The sequence below is a fragment of the Daucus carota genome, chromosome 3, assembly GCF_001625215.2.
Source record: "Daucus carota subsp. sativus chromosome 3, DH1 v3.0, whole genome shotgun sequence".
Taxonomy (NCBI): Eukaryota; Viridiplantae; Streptophyta; class Magnoliopsida; order Apiales; family Apiaceae; genus Daucus; species Daucus carota.
This window is the reverse complement of record NC_030383.2, coordinates 44,313,844-44,336,868: the sequence shown is the minus strand read 5'-3', so window position 1 is coordinate 44,336,868 and position 23,025 is coordinate 44,313,844. Positions and strand designations below refer to the sequence as shown.

The following is a 23,025-nucleotide window of genomic DNA, read 5'->3' as shown; positions in this document are numbered from 1 at the left end:
TATCATTAATATATATTATTATTATTATATAATAATTAATAATTAGTTTAAAATTATATAGCCGCCCGTGCTTTGCACGGGTTTAAGGCTAGTATATATATAAATACAGAAATGTAACTTATAAATATATTAGTGTATGTATTTAATTTTTTTTAGAGTTGTTTGGCAAAAAAGCCAAAATCATTCCTTATCTTAAATTAAAAAATTTAATATTCACTTCCTTCTTTTCACTTCTCTCTTGAATTTGAAGTTCTTAATATAATAATAAGAAACATATATGAGATTGTTGTTGAAACGGTCTTATAACATAATATATTAAATTACTAAAATTCTATAAAATAATATTAAAATTTTTAAATCCGCTACAATCTATGTCACACATGAGAACAACAAAAAACATGTCGTGATAGGTGACTGTACGTCGTCCGATCATGACTGTATAGTTTCTTTATACTCGCTTATTGCCCGTGCAAGGCATATGAGCTTTTTAATTATTTATAAGTTTCTTAAAAAATATTTTAAATTATGTGAAAAATTTTGAATTAAGAAAAGGAATTATAAATATGCAATAAGATGATAGAATTTGTTTTGGATTAAGAAAAAGTTTTTGTATTCGTTTTTCACATAAATCCGACTTATTAATTTTAAAATATATCAGATAAAAAGAATTTTGTGACGGTGCTATTTATATGATTCTACAAATAAAACTGGTAGCAAATATTTATTTTGGATTTAAAAAAAATCATAAACACGTTGTTTTGGATTCCGAAAAGGAATTATAAACATGCAAGTACATATTAGTTGCCTTATTGAACACAAATTAATTTTGTTGTAATCCAACGGTGCTTATTTGTTCAATATACGATATAACGGATGATAATCTTCTGGACCATACAACCATGCGACCAAATTATCTCCATTACGCTTATTATATATAAGTATATAATATAATTACTTGTTCCACATATCAAATTTTTTATGAAATATAGTTTTATAACTTAATTTAAAAAATTATTTTTAAATAAAAATCTAAATATCTTAATCAAAAATATTAAAAAACATGATAAATTATATATTATAAAATCTAAAATCACATGTCTAGTACTCAAAGCTTATACAACTGAAGGGTACATGGGTACCAAGTCTATAATATGAAAATATGGAGCCATATTTCGGGACTGAGCGACCTGATTTTCGAGTCCGGCATAATTCGGGGCAAGATTAATTGAGTCGACTAATTTAATTTAATTGAGCCAAAATTTCAAATTTGGCTTGTTTAATTTTATCAATAGTGTCGAGCCGGCTCATTTAGCTAAATGAACGAGTAATTTTAATATAATAGAATCTATATTTTTGCTGGAATTTGATTCGTTTAATTTCACGAGCGAGTCGGCTCGGCTCGTTTGATTAAACAGACATGAATTCTTTTAATTTCATGAATCGAGTCAAGCATGCTCATTTAATTAAAACAGCACAAAGAGCTCGTTTGAGTGAACTTATGCCTTATGACTTAACGTGACTTATTTGATATGCTGAGAGTTTAAAAGGTTTGTTTGAGTATTAATAACTTAATAGTTATTAAAAATATAATAATAATAATAATAATAATAATAATAATAATAAAAGTGATTTATGAGTAATTTATAACTTGGGGATAATTTTTATTAAAATAAAAGATTAAAAAAAAATTTAATCACTGAAAAAATACGTCAAACTAACTTTTGATTTTAAATCAATTTCTGACTTATTTCTGATTTTAAGTCGACTTCTGACTTATTTCTGATTTTAAGCCGATTTCTAATTTATTACACAATTAGACATTTTTCAGTTTAAAGTCGGAGATCCATTCTCAAAATCTCATTGGAGCTCGGTGAGTATAAGAGGTTGCCGGGTCGGGTGTTACAAGTCGCACGGTATCTCTCAGGTCGCAGGCAGGCAGAGCAAGAACGGTAAAAAAAGAAGCGAGAGAAGAATGAAAAAGAGCAAGTGGGGAGAGTAAAAAAGTGCCGAAGGAGATTTTCGCATGGGGGTAGATGCACTTGCTGTCTAGGAGTATTTCTTCTCGTCTGCGTTTCCCCCTCCCCTTGTTGTTAATTTTGTTGCTGCGGGCGCCTCTCGCTCACTCCCCTCACCTGCTCGATCCTTCCCCGATCATCGCCGATTCAGCTATTCACAATAATATTTTTTTAATTTCAACTATGTCCAAGGCCAGAGTTTATACGGATATTAATGTTATTCGCCCCAGAGAATATTGGGATTACGAATCTTTTACTCTTCACTGGGGGTATCTCTTTGCTTCCTTTTCTTATTATTGTTATAGCTTTTCTTTTGATTTAGTTCACACGCTGATTAACCTGTTCGAAAGCTTAAGTTTGATTTCTTACCCGCTCGCTGTTTGTAATTGAGTTATTTGTATGGGGATGACTAGATTAACAACATCGCAGATGAATTGACTTTAAGTGATTCGAGTTTGTTAGTGACTACTGCGCTGTGATTATGCCAACAAACAAGTTCGAGGCGGTTGTTTATTGGGCGTTATGTTATGTGTGTGTATTATATGCGAGTTTCGAGGCAGAGTAGCAGTCCAAATTCTGTGCTGTGTGTCTGATTAACTTATTTAATAGTACAATTCAATAGGTTTGTTGGATGTTAATAACTTCTACACTGTGAATCTGCTAATAAATGAGTTTACGACTGTATTAGCACTCTAGCTTCTGTGTGATATATGTTAAGTTCTCATAGATTTGATTCTTATGTATTTCATATTATGTTCCGTTTGATGTGACCATACAACTAATGGTAATGGGAGTATACTACAACTGGGACATATTATAATATGACTGTTGAGAACCTTCCGCCATGTATATGGTCGGATTTTACCGATGTTTGTCTGTCCGGAGGTTGCTGCTTATATTTTTTATGCAGTTGGTTTCACAGCGGAGTTTCTGACATCTTTATATGAACAATTACAAGTACTACAAAGTACAAATTAGTTAATCTATTGGATTATGAATAATGTGTGGTCGCCATGACTCTTAGTTTTCTTCATCATTTTTGCTTTCACTTGAGCCCGAGCCATATATATAACGTACGTAAGAGTGTGTCAATAATTTAAAATTAACATATATATATATATATATATATATATATATATATATATATATATATATAGGGATAGGATCAAATAAAAACTTTTTTAAGTTACAAACTTACAAACTTTTTTTTATTCTCCCATCGTGTTAATCCTTAGTTATATAAAGTATCCATGTTGAAAATTCTTCAAAAAACATCACAATTTTTAAAAATAACGCATAAATAAATCGCGTTTTCAACACATTTATAACTGGGGTTCAACATCGGGTGTTGAACACTAATTATCATTGTGTTGAATATATCTAAAAAGATGTTTAAACTATACCTCTAGGGTTGGGGTAGGGTCTAGAAACATAAATAATAGTTATATAACATGTTTACCTTAGTTCTTACATTTAAAAATTGGTTTATGTACTTCTCCGCCACTATTTTAATCGATGTTCAACAAAATATGTTAAAAAAAATGTTGAACTCAAGTTATATATGTGTTGAACAAAAAAAGTTTGTAAGTTTGTAAGTTTGTACCAGAACCCTCCCCTATATATATATATATATATATATATATGTATGTATGTATGTATGTATGTATTTAAGTAGGTATGTATGTATAGTTGTATACTTGCACTGCTCCATGTTTTCATGTTTGTTTATGTACTTATGTAGTTTTTAGTAACACCTAGCTTTATATACCTGCTCCAACTTTCTCTCTGATTTTCCCAGTGATCAGGATGATTATGAAGTTGTTCGAAAAGTTGGAAGAGGAAAATATAGTGAAGTCTTTGAAGGGATTAATGTCAACAATAAAGAGCGGTGCATAATTAAGATTCTTAAACCAGTAAAGAAAAAGAAGGTACTGGTTTAATACTTTGCGTTCATATCATGGAAAATCATGCTCATATGTCGAATGTTTGCTAATATATCGAAGGTCTGTTTACAGCTTAATAACTAGAAAGTAGAAACAATATCAACCCTTTTTTTCTTCAATATTGATGACCATGAGGCCATGTTAAAGTGTTTTCTGGTCCTTAATGCCATTTCAATCTCGGATGCAATAATGTATATTAAATGCCACTCGATTCTGCTTAACTGTATATCTGTATGTAAGTACAAAATTGTTGGTTTAACTGTATTTCGAGGGATTTAGATTATTCTAACATACTTACCAGTATCTATTTGTACTAAATTATTGCAGATAAAGAGAGAGATTAAAATCCTACAGAATCTTTGTGGGGGGCCTAATATTGTCAAACTCCTCGATATTGTCAGAGATCAGCACTCAAAAACTCCTAGCCTGGTATTTGAGTATGTGAATAGTACAGATTTCAAAGTTTTGTACCCAACTTTGACGGATTATGACATTCGTTATTACATATATGAGCTACTCAAGGTAGGTCATTTAATTGCAAATATTACTGATTGTGTTTATCTCTCTGATAGTTTTTCTTTCCAAGTTTCCTCCGTTTTGTTGCTTCAGAACTTAATTGTATATGTTTTTGGAATTAATGGTCATTGTCTCTTGCCATTTTTCATCCGCTCCGTTTATTTTTGAAACATAAAGGAACAACTTTGAAGAAACTGATGTTTCTAATAAAAAATAAGACAAGAATTAAATCAAAGACAGAGAAGATATTGCAAAGAAAAAAATAATTGTCTTATCAGGAATGACTGAAGAAATTTCTTTTCCTAGATTGTATAATCAAGCAGTCAAGCTTATATAGACTTACTAAAAACTTATTCCAAGAATGTATCTTATGTGGTTTGAGGCTATAAATTTTGCGAGCTGAAGTCAAACTGAATTGCTGAGTGTCCATCTATTTGCACAATCATTGATACATTTCGAACTGAGTGGGATCTTGCTTTGTTTTTTTTTCTGTTGGAACAACAGGCTTTGGATTTCTGTCATTCACAAGGCATAATGCACCGAGATGTCAAGCCTCACAACGTTATGATTGACCATGAGTTGCGAAAGCTCCGGTTGATTGACTGGGGTCTTGCTGAATTCTACCATCCTGGTAAAGAATATAATGTTCGTGTGGCCTCAAGGTAAAAATTCTCGTTGGTTTGTAATGGAATGACTTGCATTATTTTTTGTCAGAGGGTAAACCTTACATTTTCATTCCTTTACAAGCCTATAATCTCAAATAGAATTAGAACAATTTTCAAGAGTAGGCCCACTGGAGCATGAATCATCAATTCATCTATGATGCTTAAAAGTTAAATTTTTTTTGTTCATATTATCGTCAATCATTGAAAGAATAAAAGTTTGTGCTAGGGACAGAGTAAACATGTCTATATTATTACTCTTTGCAAAGGTTTCAGAACATTATAGAATTAATTCTCTTATTGTTGCCGGCTACCATTTTTAATACAGAAATTAGAATTTGACCTCAGCCTTGGATGAGTATATTGTTTACCTTGCTTATTAAGTCTGCCTTGGTGATTGAAGGGGAGAATGTTTGCATTTTTGTATGATATTCAGATCATATGTTTCCATCAAGCGATGAAAACTTAAATAAAAAAAAATTGACCTTAGAAGCAGCATCCCTACTAATAATAAGAATAAGGCTTAATGCTGATAATGGATATTTTTCATTTTTTCCTATACCTTGCTGATGTAGGTGCTTTTTGCTCTGGGTACAACCTTTTAATTTGCAAAACTAATATCTGTGTTAATTTAGGTACTTTAAGGGGCCTGAACTTCTAGTTGACTTGCAAGATTACGATTACTCTTTGGATATGTGGAGCCTTGGCTGCATGTTTGCTGGAATGGTGAGAAATTCAAAGTTAATTTGTCTAAGTTCAGTTGAATATTTTCCCTTAAAAATAAATTTTATTGACAAAAGTATGTAGTGATTCCCAAAATATGACATGTGCAATGTTCTATATGCAGATATTTCGCAAGGAACCTTTCTTCTATGGTCATGATAACCATGATCAGCTTGTTAAAATTGCCAGGGTAATATTTCTCAACTTTGATGAAATAATCACCTGGTTACCTAGTCAATTATTAGTTTGTGCAATATGTAAAGTCTTGAAATTTTTTTATTGAGTATCTTATTTTGTTGATCATTTATCTGTTGAAGTGCAAGCCTTGTTGAGTAACAAATATAAGATATTATTATGATGCTAGCGAATGCTTCCTCCCTGCTGCTGCTCTTTTATTAAGGCAGATCTTAAGTCTGACCAGCACATAGCTTATGTCATAGTGGTCAGTACAGAAACATTTATTACTTCATGAAGAAAACCTATGTTATGTTAACATATTAATTTCACTTCCTCACGGGACTGTAAAGATTATAAAAAAATAGTGTATCTACTACTTATGTGAATAAGATTTGGGCTTTAATCACACAAGTTATTTTAATCATGATATGGGAGTAGCAAACTTTCAAATTTAACATCCTTTGTATGAAGTTGCTTCTTTTTCTTTATCCCTGTGTCGCATTATCTTCCAGATGTCACAACCTTTAGAGTTAAGCATGTTTGTAGTTACCCTGTCTTAGTTGACTGTCGATTGAAGGCTTGAAGCAATTGCAACGACATTGTATTAGCTTCGTTGCCATTAGACTATTCTGGGGGGCAACACATGATTGACATTTTAGCCATATGTTTTGGTTCAGCAGCTGCATGCAAGCTTGATTTGTGTTCTTATTACAACTGTAGTGTTAAGGTACAAAGTGAGCTCAGGCAAGAAATTACACAGGCTTCTCTGCTCCATGACAGCATTATATGACTTTTTGTTTTGTACTTCTGTTCTATTTTTCTCTTTTGGAAGACCTGCTCTTTTTATAGGTTGTCCTAAACAGTTTATTATATTATCTGACATTTCCAGGTTCTTGGAACGGATGAATTGAACGCTTATCTGAATAAGTATCATCTAGAACTTGATCCTCAACTTGATGCTCTTGTTGGGAGGTACTTCTGGATTTAAGTTCTCTTTGACATATGCTTGTTGAGTTATAATATTACAAGCGGCAACATGGGAAAAATGATGTTTTCTTTAGATAAGTTTACATTATTTATATTAAATGAATTTTCATTGGTACAGGCATAGCAGAAAACCTTGGTCCAAATTTATTAATGCAGATAATCAGCATCTAGTATCTCCAGAGGTAATGTGTACTTTGTGCAAGTGAATTATCCAGAATGTTCAGCTTATATCCAGAGTGATATGTACTCTTTTGTGGCATATCACTTGCAGGCCATTGATTTTCTTGACAAGCTCCTTCGCTATGATCATCAGGACAGGGTCACAGCAAAAGAAGCAATGGTAATAAAACTCTTGGAGGACCTTTACCGTTCTTATTATTAACCTCATGTTTGTTTTGACTTCACATTGTCAAGTGAATAAAGTTTATTAGATTTAGAGATAAAAACCCAACATTAAGTTAAAACTTGCCACTTTCCTTGCATTAGGATTAGTTGAGCCTGTAGAACCTCATTTTTGTTGGTAGCCATCATGCACACTATTTGTTTTTCCCTTGTGTTATTTTAGGTCAGTTATATCATATATGTAGCCTGATAATGATTTTGGCCATGGACATTAGACACAAGTTATTTCCACTTCATTGATTTGATTTAAAATTAATGCTCATGTACCAATTTGAATTTCTGGAATGTAATTTACTCTAAATAATCAAAGTCATTGATTTGATTCAAAATTAATGCTCATCTACCAATTTGAATTTCTGGAATGTAATTTACTCTATATAATTATAAATGCATAATGCTACATATATGTTGAAATTTCTTGGTCTGGTGTTGGAAGCAAGTTGAACACATGAACTAGAGCCTCCCATGTGACTATTGTGTATAAAAATTTAAAGTTGGGTCAAGACTCAAAGAATGAAATAAATCTCATCATGTTATTGGTGTTTGGAGGATAGGTCCTGCTTCCTCGGTGACACAGGTGTACAAATAAAATTATTGTTGGCTTATGTGGGGTAAAAGATCATGGTAGTTAGCATAGATTTTGTTAGAGGTCTTGCTGTATTACTCGAATTGATGATAGGACTGTGCTAGGTCGTTTCATGAAGAAGTAGTTTTTTTTTAAGAAAATATACAAGATGCTACGTATGCTTTTTATGCTCTGTTGCAGAGGTGATGATACTCGTTTCTTGTTTAATGGTGAAACTTCAGTTGTTATCCTAAATATCATAATACCTGGCTTTTATGTGCATAGGGTCATCCATATTTCTTGCAAGTGAGGGCAGCAGAGAGTAGCAGGACGCGAGTGCAGTAGCTTGTATGGTTAAAGCAGGTTTTACCTCTGTAAAATTTGTAACCTATTCTTCAGAGTTGTACATGCTCATGCATGCATTTGTATTGATGCCAGTGTTTTGTGAGAATATGTTCTGCGTAATTCTTTTACAAATTAAAATATGTTCTGCATATTAGTTGGTCATCAAACGTAAGCTGAGTAGTGAGTATACAGGTTGAATTTGTTTTGTTGGCGAAATGTGTTATGTTTTCATATATCTCCTGTCACAATTGTCAATAATTAAAATCAAGGGAACGGGAGGGGGGTGAAATGCTCTTAGGTTGTGTTCATTTGGATGGAATGGAAAAGAGGAAAAATGGAAATGAATTTTGTACTATAACATGGTGTTGGTCAAAGAAAATATTTACAATTTTCATTCATTCAGTTATTCCATTGCTACTCTTTTAACTAGAATTGTAATACATATGTTTTGGAAAGAATGCTCATTCCATTTTTACATCATGTTTGCTTCCAATCTTTATAACAAGAAATTTAAACACATTCATATTTTATTATTATTATCACATATTTTCTTTTTTCTTCATAAAACTTTTATATAATTTTTCATTTTATTCTCACCTCATTTTATTTCGTCCAAGTGAACACAACCTTAGGGTATGAGCCCAATCTATTCCGTGACAAATTTTCATATACATCTTTCACAGCCTGTAGTCTATCACAATTCACAAGAACCTTTCTTAGTGTGTTTCTCGTATCTGTCACTTCCATAGCTTGTAGTTGATCACAAGAACCTTCTCTTGGGTTTTCCTCTTTCAATTCTGTTTCCATTCTATCAGTTCTGTCTATTTTGCTTGATATCATCATGGGCACTTTTTGGGTCTTGCATTTTCTTATTCAATTTTCCACATTCCTGTGAACCCGTGATTCTCTACAGAGCTGAACAAATAATGACATTCATAAAACCTGGCATCAAAAGTGTACATTAATAGGTTGAACTGGGCCACCAAATTCCCTACCCTGATGGCATTATTGAAGGGGATTGCATGATTGCATGACCTAGTTTGCTGGTACTGAACTAATCTAAAGCGCTCGTCTTGTAGATACTCATCATTATTCAAGTATACTCTTTCGGGGGTGTATTTGACTTTTTTCATGCAATTTTAATATTTCATCTGTCCCAATTTATTTGTCTTGTTTAACTTATTATAGTCAAAATTGATCAAATTTTGACTGAAATTTACATATATAAAATAATTAGAAAAATATGTTATTAGAATCTGCATCTATTCCACTTTAAAATGTATTTCCACTTTAAAATGTATTTTATCGATTTTCAAGATCATGCGAGAATAATTACTAATTACCTGTCAAAGTTTGGTCAATTTGATCACAAACCGTCAAGCAAGACATATAAATTGGAACAGAAGGAGTAAAAAATACTCATGTTTCTCTCGTTTTGTTATAGTTTTTTTTATTAATTGGCTTTCACTTTAAGGGGTATGTAAAATATAGTTTCATGATTTATTTTTAAAAATTTTCTTTTTGTATAAATTTTATCCAGAAGAAAAAATTTCTAAAATAATTTATGAAATTATATTTTATAAGAGCTTTAGGATGCATGTCCATTCCCATTCCCAGGATAAACAATCTAGGGACGGATGGAGTACAAGTTTTACTTGCATGATGTTATTGTTGGGCTTAAAACACGAGTTTTAAGTCATCTCTGTGTTTAAATTGAAAAAGTTTGTTTGTGTAATAAATCAGAAGTCGATTTAAAATCAGATAATAGTTTGAGGCACTTTTTTTAGTGACTTAATGTTTTTGATTTTTTTATAAAAATTACTCGTAAGTTATAAATTACCCCTAAATCAATTATTATTATTATTATTATTATTATTATTATTATTATTATTATTATTATTATTATTATTATCATCATCATCATCATCATTATTATTATTATATTTTTAATAACTCATGAGTCAATAAGTCAAAATTATCCAAATTGACATTTTAATCTCTCATCTTATCAGATAAGTCACGTTAAGTCATAAGTTACGTTAAATCATAAGCCATAAATTTCGCCAAACGGGCTGTTAGTTGAATACTCCCTCCATCCTTTTTTAGTTTTCCAGAATGTTGTCATGTCACACATAGGAATTATTTGTATATACTCTCTAGGGGTGAGCATCGGTTGGTTTGGACGGTTTTGAGGGTCCAAACCGAACCAAACCATAATTATCGGTTTTTCAAAACTTCAATCCAAAACCAAACCGTTAAGTAAAAAAACCCGAACCAAACCAATCCGTTTAAAATGGTTTGGTTCGGATTGATTTCGGTTAAAACTGTTTTTTAATCAATATAACAAATTCAACAACAAAATTAAACTTGAAATTGTAAAACAAGAATGGAAAGTTTGAAATATATTATGAATTTGTATATTAGATTTTAATTATATTTAAAAAAGATATTAAATTATAAGAGCTTGTAAAATATAAGGAGAGGGAGAAAGATGATAAAAATGTTATTCTTATACTTTTATTTATAAAAAACAAAAAGATAATACATACAAATTAGTATATCAATATTCTTTAAAAAAATATGATAATAGTTTTATATGTTTTATTTTTCACATATTTTGTAGAATATAATTTTATCATCAATATATTATTCACACATGTATATTATTATTTCAATATATATATTCGGTTTGGTTTGGTTATATCGGTCGGTTTGGAGGTAAAAGCCGAAACCAAACCAAAAAAATTCGGTTTTTTAAATTTCAAACCGTAACCAAACCAAACCGTTAAAAAACCGTAAAAATTGGTTTGGACGGTTTGGATCGGCCGGTTTAGGTCGTTTTGGAGAATTCTTGCTCACCCCTAATCCTCTCCCTGTCCCTTTTAGTTGTGACTTTGACTTTTTGCACCTATTTTAAGGTGATAAAAAATATACTTCCACGTATTTTTTTAATATTTTCTTTTTTCCGAATTAAAGTTTATAATTTATATTTGTATTCATAAAAAATAATTTAAAAAAATAATAAGTAGTAATATGTTCTTTAATTACTTTATACTAGCATAAAAGCCCGTGCGAGGCACGGGGCTCTAGTTTTTGCTGTATTTTAAATAATATTCATATGTCATTATATTGTTCTTGTACGGACCTTGAGTTTGTATTATGTTTTAAATAATATCCGTGTGTCATCATATTGTTTCGAGCGTAACTATTACGTTTTACTTTTTGACAAAATATGTAAACATGAAAAATGTAATATATGCAAGCTAATAGCATTAATAGTAATAATAAGTACTATTCCCTCCATTCCATTTTATATGACCCTTATTCTTTTTTGAGACATCTCTAAAATAATGAACTTACTATACTTACTATTTTTAAACACTACTTATCACTATTACACACACTACTTCTCTATTTTATACTCCTTTATATTAAATAAACACTATTACACTCACTACTTACCATCACTATCTCAAATCTATTATTAAATTTTGATATATTCCACCACTTTACCCACTTTCCAACTAAATTTCCTCTTTTTTACTACTTTTTTCTTAATCTCCGTGAAAGTCAAATAAGGTCACCTAAAATAGGACGAAGGGAGTATATTTTTAAAAAAAAATTATAAATCAAAAACTACATTTGAACTGATATTTCTATATTCAAATTCGTTAGGATATAGAGACCATCATCATATTATCAATGTTCAAAATTATATTCGAAATTAATACTGAAATTTTAAATTTTAAATATATTATACCTCATTAAAAGAATCTGTAATTTATTGTTGAAATTATTAAATTATTTCAACTAATATACCATGATTTTGATAAAAACCTGTTTTTGATATGTGAATTACGATATCCTAAATCATGATTAAATGAAGATGTGTGGTCCGCGTTGCCCTACATTTATTTCTTCTTTTTTGAGCGTACGTTTGCATAATTATTAAAGTGATACATGATGGAGCAGATCATCAACACATTCTTTTTAGCATATGTTGCACACATTTTGTATAAATAAAAATTGAAACATGTGTTGTACGTAAAAAACACGTACCTTATTTTATTATAAAAGTATCAATTGAACTACTAACCATATAATTGCACCCCAAAAATTTCTGACACCTTTGATGTGTCTTATCCTTTTATTTTTCATATCAATTACTCCCTCCGTCCCATTTTATGTGACCCTTATTCCTTTTTGGGACGTCCTAAAAAGAATGAACCTACAATACTTACTATTTTTGAACACTACTTTTCACTATTACACCCACTACTTTCTTCCACTATCTCTTTTCTATAATAATATAAACACTATTACACCCACTATCTTCCTCCACTATCTCAAATCTATTATTAAATATTGGTAGGTCCCACCACTTTACCCACTTTTCAACTAAACTTACTACATTTTTCTTAATCTCCGTGAAAGTCAAACCAGCTCACTCTTTTTGGGACGGAGGGAGTATATAGTACTTCAATGTACTCCCTCTGTCCCATTTTAACTGATGTTTGACTTTCTAGCACGTATATTGAGATGTAAAAAAACAATATCTACACTCAATAAAATAATTCAATTCTTATATCAAATAAAAATTTAGGTTCTAAACTTTTATTTGATATAAATTTTATAAAAAATTATGATGTTTAGATGTGATTTTTTTAACATCTTAAAATACGCGTAAAAAAGTCAAAAGCAGTTAAAATGAGACGGAGGGAGTATTATATTTTTATTGTTAATTTAAAAATATTTGATGAATATTACTTTGATACAGTATGTTATAACATTATCTCGTTATAAAATTTTAATTTTCTATAATTAGTTTTTTGAGCTTGTCTATTAAGACTTTTAATGATTTTTCATGTAATCGTTATAAAACAGATCTCAAACAAATGATTTTATGGAATTTCAAATAGCAAAAAGAGAGTAGATATGAGTTAGGCATCATGAAGTTCATAAAACCATAAAATATTTAGTTCAATTAGTCGTGTAGTTACTTTTTTAGCTTTGTGCAAACTCACATTTTTAATATTTTGATACTCGTATTTATTAGGAGTGATCAATGTGGCATATCATGTTCAATTGTTAAAGATCAAGTTATATATTCGATATTTTGAATCATGAAAAAACTATTTATTGTTCTAGTCCCGTTTAACCAGATATTAGTTTCACCGTATCGCATCAGATTATCCGGTTCAGAATTAATTATATTTTATTAGTTTAATTTGTAAATGATTAATTTAACTGTAGTTTGAATCATTTTATTTAACTGGTATGTTATATATTGGATGATGGCATATTAAAAATTATAGTTTTAAGACTTTAATATATATAACTTATTTCTCTGTATTATTTTATTTAATAAAGTAAAATTTATAACTCAAATTTTTTTAGTAGTTCTCGTAAACGCGTTTTATTATTATGTGGTTGACTTTTGATTAACAATATAAAATTTCCTTAAATTCACCTTCATATCACAAGTTATAGTATATCAAATACATATATCATCAAAATTATATCATTTAGATATATTTTCCGACACCAAATTTGATGTATTGTCACTATCCTTATATCTATAATTTTTAAAAAAAAAAAATTAGTTACACATCAAATTCTGAATTCATAAGTTTGAAATAAAAAAATATTCTACATAGGAATATTCTTTCAGTCACCTTATTTCGTGTTCTCCAAAATATTGTAATCTCTTTGTAAATTGTCTTTTATAATAAAAGAAATTAATATGACATAGCCCATGTTGAAAGCCCATCAATTTTTACTTTCAAAGATGCTCGTTTAAACCTCAGTTTTTGTACTTATTTCTCACATTAATGACTTAAAATTTCTATAATATTGTATCGGTGCTCGTTTAAACTATTAAGTTAGATTTGAATTCGAATACGAATTATATCTATTTTTTGAAATCCGAATCATGGCACGAACCCGATTATTCATATTTTTTTTAATTTTAAATTTATTTATGTAAATAATTAATTTATAGATATTAATCTATCATGTAAACAATATATGAGACTTAACTGAAATAATAACTCATCTCAAATAAATAAGATATTGAGACGAATATAAATACAAAAGTTTTAAAGTATGTGATTAATGCTTTTGAGTAATAAACTAATTGTTTGTGTAGCTCAAGTGGTTTGAGTGATGTATTTGTATTGGAGAGATCCCGAGTTCGAGCCTCATGAATGACATTTTTTTTTTATATATATGAGAAGATGTTAGGTTCGGAGTTAGGCTAAGGTTCGGAGCTAGGTAATTTATTTGCTCAGGAGGGAGGTTTGACACGAACCTGTTGGGCTACTATATAGATAAGTAGATTACGTGTAAAATTAAAGTGACAACTAAAAAATACGGAGGGAGTATTAATTTTTTTGATTTTTTATATATTTTTAAAAAGTTGACTACTTACTTAAAAATATTAGTTTTAATTTCTTCTATACGCAAAAGTATGATCGTGATTTTTTTTGATTAATTTATCGTGATATTATAAATCACAAAAAGTGATTCTAAAATTAAAATTTTAAATATTACTCCAATCTATAAAAAAAATATGCGAAAAAAGGTTGAGAGAATAACATATTCAGACATAAAGAATAATTATTTGGATGATTGTATCTGATAATTACAAATTCTAGAGGTCAACTTATATAATCATTGTTTCATTTTTATATGTACGGGTTACATTATTGCTGTGTTGATTCAATTATATGACTAGCGAGTAGCGACACTGTCACACTGCTAGTGCCTGGTGGAGTAGTCTATTAACATGATTTCATGTTCGCCACCTTGTTTCTATAATTTATGCCCAAGTATATTGTTGGGACATCCATGTGATCATGGAAATAACCTCCGGTCACTTATCTGATAATTGGCTCACATTTAGACTTAAAATATGGGTTATTTTTAATGTATATTATGTTATACTGGTGTGTAATTGTCATGTTTTTAATATTTTTCTAAATAAATTAAAACAAAATATAATTCAATTATTAAAATCTAATTTATATATTTATTTTTCAAAACAAATATTATAAAAATTAATTTTAATATTTTACTGATGAAACTTAGATCTTATCCCTTTTCTTTTAGTATTATAAGTTATAACAAATTGTTATCATCAATTCGAGTTTAATTCGAGTTTTACCGTCACTATGAAGAGATAACAAAAAATGAGGGTAGTTGATTAGAAAAGATAATAAAATATGAAAGTAACTCAACTATAAATTACATGTGATACTCCGGTCCATATCGAGAATTTTAATGATTTTAATCCATATATATGAACACTGCATTTAGCCAAAAAATCATGATATTTTGAGAGGCATGCGGTGAGCTTATAAATTATCCAACTTGTTGTATTTGGATTTGTACATTGATTTGATTTATATCGGATAGAAATTATGATAAGACTTTAAATTGAGTTTTGTTTTCACATATATGTCTCGTGCAATCACTATTAACAATCTCTTACTTTGACTTGATCATAACAGCAAGACACATCTGCAAAACAAACCAAATTTAATCTTTTGGTGCCCAAATTGGTTTGAGTCCAGTTTGGTTAGAAGCAAGAATATATAGGACGTTTAAATTTGATTTCTTGATATATTTTGGGACCATAGTAGGATACATCTGTCAAGTTCTATGCATCTGTTTAGACCATTCTGTTAAGCTGTTTTCTTGTTCTTGTAGGCTGTTTTTCCTTCATGTTTTCTCTATAAATATTTTCTTTGAGGCTGTGATCTGCAATCTAAGCGATGTCCGTAATTCAACATTTAACACATTCGTTCCAAGGCATAGCATATTTATATGGTTTACCATGCCTTTCATCATAGTTGAGAGCATTCGCCTTTTTGTTGAAGTTCAATCCAACTCCTTCTTTATCCAGAGGGACCTTGATGCTCTTCATCATGAATTTGAGTCCTTCTTGCAAAAAAGTTCACATTCTTTATTCTAAGCCTTATAACTTCTGTTTCAAGAGTTTTAATCTATTCAGCTTGTTGTTTTGTTGTAGCAGTAAGCTATGATGTACTAGCAGCAAGTTGAGATGAGTGCAACTTTGTAGATTCTTTTAATTACTTTGAATGTCTCTATGCATGCATCTCTGACTTCAATGTCAAGCTTTAATTGTGAAATCTCTTCCTTTTGAGCTTGATTCTTTTTCACCAGAATTTTGTTGAGATCTTCTGTTTGATCAACTCTTGCTTGAAGTTCCTTGATTTTATTTTCATTTTTAACAAGAGTAGGTTATGTGATCTCTATTAGATTGTCTACCTTCTGCATTAGTTCTTGTATCGTGTTCTTAAGGTAGGCATTCTTTTTAACTAGCTTGTTGTTTTCTGCTTAACAAAATTATATTTATGCATGGTTAGTTGTTGTAGTACAAAATTATCATTTGATAAATCAAATCTAAATGAACTAACCTCGCTATTGTAATCCTTGGAGAGTACTTCATTCGTAATACCTCGAACAGTGTCATCATCCATGCCAACAAGTGCAAGGTTAATCATTTTCTCACTAGAGTCGTCACTCGAGGCAGATTATTCTTCATCATCACTCCATGTCAAAAGGGCTTTAGATTTATTCATTCTATCCCTGAAAATAGTAGGTTGTTTTGCTTTCAGCTTGTAGCAATCCTTCTTGAAGTGACCAGACTTTCCACATTCAAAGAAATTCTTATTCTTTGATTCTTTGTAATTCTTCCTACCACTGGAGTATTTAGCCTTGTTCTTGCATGGTGTTTAAACATCCATGAACGTTGTTGTTCTTCATGAACGTTTTTTAGAATGTTTACTTCAGCATTTACAATGCATATAGATAGTAAACTGAGTATTAAAACATGCTTGAGAATCAGTTCTCATAAATATGAGATAAGGCAGTTGGTGAAAAAAAGTATTTTTTTTGTTGCTAAATTGGTAAAAAGAAGTTTAATTTAAAATCAACAACTTCCTTGATTTTAGAAAACATGTTTAGAAATATTGTAAAAAGCTTGACCATGTACTAAAATCCTATATATAAAGAATATACATGTATAAAATCATAACCCAATAGAAGTCGAATAGATATGAATCATGTAGAATTTTTCTTTTGTTAGGTTTTTGTCATAATTTGCAATTTTGAATAATTTGTTGTTATCCTGACACTTTAACAACGTAGCAAGACTGGATCAATACATCTAAAGCAGCGGCTAAAATCCCCAAATATAAACGTGTTATAAGTTAGAATGGGATAAAAATTTGTTTAAATATGATCATCAAAACTTGCAATTTACAATAATTTTTATACTTTCCATTTATAATATATACTAGTATATGGATCCCACTTAGTCTTTGGATGCTCTTGTAATTATAAGATTAAAATTAAACTAGATAATTTGGATTGTGTTTGCACATACCACGTGGTCTTGTTCGAATATACGTTGTTCCCAATTTAAACTTTCATATCTGCAGTAACATACGTTGAATATACATGATAATGAAATAAATTTTACAAAGAAAATACTACATGCACAGAATTGGGTACAAAAATATTCACACAATAAGTATGTGTTAATTTATGATAAAAATGGACCGCATGTATATGTATTAACGACACCAATTAAAACTTTTCACCTAGATTGTCATGTTATTTTGTATAAAATTATGTATCCAATTTTGTGCATGTAGCTTCGCTCATTTTACAAAAACTACTTGTCCTGCACGTATTAAACCTTCCCCCGAACTCCTTCGTTGTGATTTATACTGGGAAGTCAGTTTATTTATTTCTCGAGGGAAAATAATCAAATATGGTAATAATATTAGTTGGTCGGGCGGGCAGCCACTTGCGTAACCATCACCTTTATAAATATACTCAGAGACCGCATTTTTGTAAATTTGGATACACCCACCCGTGAACCATGCTTTAGTCTTGCTGTACTGTCCCATTGCAGGCGCTAATATATATAATATTGTTTCCAAAAACACAAACGAGCAAAAAACAAAAACTTGAAAATGAAATGTCATCCAACACATGTATTGAAATACACGAAAGGATAATTATATATTTTAAGTTACTTATTAAAAAATGATTCACCAAGCCAAGGCTGAACGCGAAGCTTTAAGCTGCTTTTGTTTTATTTTTTTAACCTTGACTGGAGAATTTTGTTGAAGAATCTCGGAAGCTTTATCTTTTTCTTACTATTCTCTGTAAATAATTTGCAAAAGCTGGGGACACACGTGAGCCAAAACTTTGAAAATTACGATACGGAAGTGCTTAGAGCAAGTCCAACAATGTCCTAGCAAATGTTCTATAAATATAATAAAATAATGTGTCCTAGTGATTTAGGACATCATCTTCATATATCAACTCCAACAACATGCCTCATTATTGTGCCTTATTATTAAAATATTAATATATTTAAATTGTTATTGGAGGGAAATGAAAAGGAGAGAAGAGAGACATGTAGTGGAATGGTAGGAAACTATTTTTTTATTGAATAGGGCATGCATATTGGTGCCTCAAAAATAAGGCAATTGTTACATGTCCTAGTGTTTTAAGGCACCACTAGGACATTGTTGGAGCATTGATTTGCCTCACATGCCTTATATTTTGATTTAGGACATTAATATAGGGCACTCTTGGACTTGCTCTTAGGTCCCTGTACAGTGCGGTTGGTCACTTCCTTTGCGCACCACAATTTCCACTCTTTCATTTATTGGTATGTCTATTTATTTTTCCCTCATTTTCACGCTTGAAAGTTACTTATAGCCGACTCCAAATTTAATTCCCCGTAATTTTCATTCTTTACTCCAGAATAGACTCATAAGAGCAAGTCCAACAGTGTCTTAGCAAGTGCCCTATAAATATAATAAAAAATAGTGTCCAAATAATTTAGGACATCTTTTTGATACATGAACTCCAACAACATGCCTTATAATTGTGCCTTATTATTAAACTAATTATTTATTTAAATTAGAATTGGAGGGAAGTAAAAAAGTAAGAGGAGAGATATGCATTGAAATGGTGGGAAGTTAATATTTTAATGAGAAAATTAGTTTAGGACATGCTTAGAAATGCCTCAAAAATAAGGCACTTGTTGGATGTCCTAGTGGTTTAAGACACCATTAGGACATTGTTGGAGCACACATTTCATCCAATTGCCTTATATTTTAACTTAGGACATCAATTAAGGACATTGTTGGACTTGCTCTAAACTAGCTACTTGAACTTCGCAGTGACACGTACTAACTTAGTAATATGCAAAGTGCTTCTCGAAATATAGCTTAAAATCTGTTTGGTGCCTTCTTCTAATATTTTAAAATTTTAGATGGACTGATTCTCAACAAATATTGTCATTCTTCGACTTGAATTCCGTGTAAACTAGAGTAATGATATAATTTTTTTTAATCTCGATAAATAAATAATCTCGGTCGGAACAGGAGGATATCCGTATATATGAGTATTAAGTTGTATGAGTATCTGCAAATTGCAATCGATTTCCCAGGCTGTATTGGTTTGGAAGTGAACACGGGTTGAAGTCTCTCCGACGAATTGATAACTCTAAAATTAAACACTTGTGTTTTCAAGTGAATAATTGTAAAGAAAACAACAAGCCAGCACCGCCCCCACTAGCCCTACTCTTACTATCTCATCATTCAACTTTTGATTCGTTTCCTGCCTTTACTTCCAGCCTGTTCCTATCTACCTTATAATCTCATCATCCTTATATAATTACACTACTTCACTCATACTATCCATTCCTTTTCTTCTCTTCATTACACAACCACAACAAATATGCCGAAGCTTATGTTGATGGTTGTGCTACTGGGTCTTTGCCACGTGTTAGTGGCAAAAATGGGCAAGGATGGAGAGAGGAAAATTACTTATATAGTTCACATGTCGAAATCTGAAATGCCGGTGCGTTTTAACGACCATACTCACTGGTATGACTCGTCGTTGAAGTCGGTTTCGGACTCGGCTGAAATGCTCTACACTTACAACAATGTGGCGCATGGGTACTCCACCAGGTTGACGAAACAGGAGGCTGAGTCACTCGAGAAGCAACCAGGCATTCTCGGGGTCATGCCCGAAGTGATATATGAACTCCACACCACTCGAACTCCCGAGTTTCTTGGGCTCGATCAGAACGCTAATTTGTTCCCCGAGTCCAAGACGGCTAGTGAGGTCGTTGTCGGAGTCTTCGACACTGGCGTCTGGCCAGAGAGCAAGAGTTTCGACGATTCGGGACTTGGACCGATCCCAAGCTCCTGGAAAGGCCTATGCGAAACAGGCAACAATTTTAATGCGTCGAATTGTAACCGAAAACTAATCGGCGCGAGATTTTTCTCCAAGGGCTACGTGGCTGCTCTAGGGCCGATTGATGAGTCCAAGGAGTCTAATTCGCCGCGTGATGATGACGGTCACGGGACACACACCTCCACCACCGCAGCTGGATCCGTCGTCCGTGACGCCAGCCTGTTAGGCTACGCGGCGGGAACAGCGCGTGGGATGGCCTCAAGTGCGAGAGTAGCTGTATACAAAGTATGTTGGGAAGGAGGTTGTTTTAGCTCGGACATATTGAAAGGTATGGACATGGCTATTGCGGATAATGTTAATGTCATGTCCTTGTCATTAGGCGGTGGAACCTCCGATTACTATCGCGATAATATCGCAATCGGAGCCTTCGCCGCCATGCAAAAGGGCATTCTAGTTTCGTGCTCTGCAGGTAATGCCGGACCTAGTTCCTTCAGTTTATCAAATGTTGCCCCTTGGATAACCACTGTCGGTGCTGGAACATTGGACCGGGATTTCCCCGCCTTGGCGAGTTTAGGCAATGGCCTAAACTACTCCGGTGTGTCGCTGTTCAAAGGCGATTCATTGCCGGATAAGATGGTTCCGTTTATTTATGCTGGTAATGCTACTATTGCAACTAATGGTAATCTTTGCATGCCTGGTACTTTGATACCTGACAAAATAAAGGGTAAAATTGTACTCTGTGATCGCGGAGTAAATGCTAGGGTTCAAAAGGGATCTGTGGTGAAATCAGCTGGTGGTGTTGGGATGGTATTGGCTAACGCCGCCTCTAACGGTGATGAGCTGGTGGCTGATGCGCATTTACTACCCGCCACCGCTGTGACGGAAAAAACAGGAAATTTGATAAAAAATTATCTATTTTCCGAATCGAATCCAACTGCAACAATTCTTTTCCAGGGAACGAAAGTTGGGATTGAGCCATCACCTGTTGTCGCAGCATTTAGCTCAAGAGGACCTAATTCAATTACGCCAGAGATTCTGAAGCCTGACATAATTGCCCCTGGCGTGAACATCTTAGCAGGTTGGGCTGGTTCAGTTGGGCCGACCGGACTTGCTGAGGATACCAGGCACGTCGAGTTCAACATTATCTCGGGCACATCGATGTCGTGCCCGCACGTTAGTGGCCTGGCCGCGCTTCTCAAAGCCGCGCACCCGGACTGGAGCCCGGGTGCTATACGCTCGGCTCTCATGACCACAGCGTACAGTCAATACAAAACAGGCAAACTAATGGAAGACATTGCCACCGGGAAACCATCCACACCGTTCGATCACGGTGCAGGACACGTGGATCCTGTCTCCGCGCTCAATCCCGGACTCGTTTATGATCTAACCGTTGACGATTACGTCGACTTCTTATGCGCGCTGAAATACACAGCTTCCGAAATCAAATTAGTCACCAGAGGGAATTTTACTTGTGACACAAGTAAGCAATACAGTGTAAATAATCTGAATTACCCCTCTTTTGCTGTTTCTTATCAAACAGGAAGTGGTCCTATTACTGAAGAGACGACTACGGTGAAGCATACACGAACACTCACTAATGTGGGCTTGCCAGGGACTTATAAGGTGTCGGTGACTTCTCCAGGAAAGTCTGTTAAGGTAACCGTGGAACCCGAGAGTCTGAGCTTTGATAAGGTGAATCAGAAGATGTCATACACAGTTAGTTTCACGGCTAGTTCAATGCCATCGAATACTAATTTGTTTGGACGGATTGAGTGGTCGGACGACAAGCACATTGTGGGAAGTCCGGTTGCAGTTAGCTGGATATAATTCTTTTTTTAAAGTTAATTCTAGTTAAGTAAAATGATCGTATTGAGTGCACAGGACTCCGGCAATAACGAGTCTGTGGAATGTTGATCATAATTAAGTTTTTATTTATGGTTTATGTGTAAACTAACCAGCTAAACTGATGATGGTTAGTAGTGTTAGTTTGACGCTTGGTGTGTGGGAGAAGGCCTTGAAACACCTGAAAATGGGGGGCTGGATCGATCATTGTATAGTGTTGTATTATGAGTTAATGACGCATCATAATTGATTTGGAAACAAGGGGAGCAAAAGCATGAAATTGATGTTTAATCTTTTCTAGTCTTGTACGGGCAAACTGACAAATTACTTCGTGTTGGATCTTTTATTTGAGTGGCAGTTTTAGTACTTGCTATGCCGCATAACACTCCATGTAGTGATGTTGCGAATTCATGTAGCACTTGAATGATGATTAGGGTTAAAATTGATTCATTTCTTAACTTTTATTAGGTAAGTTGCAGATGCAACTTTGTGTCACTTCTGTCGACTTTTAGTTGATTCAATTGTGAGTTACTCACTCCCTCTTTTCTGAAATATTTATATACTCCCCGTCCCACGGGTCTTTTACGTTATTTTCT

The 23,025-nt window shown here is 32.5% G+C and overlaps 2 protein-coding genes across 2 annotated transcripts; both read left to right on the top strand.

The window, feature by feature from the left end:
• The first annotated feature begins 1,859 nt into the window (after window positions 1-1,859).
• LOC108215023 (casein kinase II subunit alpha-2) lies at window positions 1,860-8,551 on the top strand. Its single transcript, XM_017387336.2, has 10 exons — window positions 1,860-2,284; window positions 3,814-3,943; window positions 4,286-4,480; window positions 4,979-5,136; window positions 5,772-5,862; window positions 5,984-6,049; window positions 6,926-7,008; window positions 7,142-7,205; window positions 7,295-7,363; window positions 8,276-8,551. The coding sequence occupies exons 1-10, from the start codon at window positions 2,034-2,036 to the stop codon at window positions 8,333-8,335; spliced, it is 1,167 nt and encodes a 388-aa protein (XP_017242825.1). The 5' UTR covers window positions 1,860-2,033; the 3' UTR covers window positions 8,336-8,551.
• An 11,327-nt stretch (window positions 8,552-19,878) lies between these two features.
• LOC108214707 (subtilisin-like protease SBT1.7) lies at window positions 19,879-22,729 on the top strand. Its single transcript, XM_017386861.2, has one exon. It carries the CDS (start codon window positions 20,126-20,128, stop codon window positions 22,412-22,414), a length of 2,289 nt encoding a protein of 762 aa, XP_017242350.1. The 5' UTR covers window positions 19,879-20,125; the 3' UTR covers window positions 22,415-22,729.
• The last annotated feature ends 296 nt before the right edge of the window (window positions 22,730-23,025 follow it).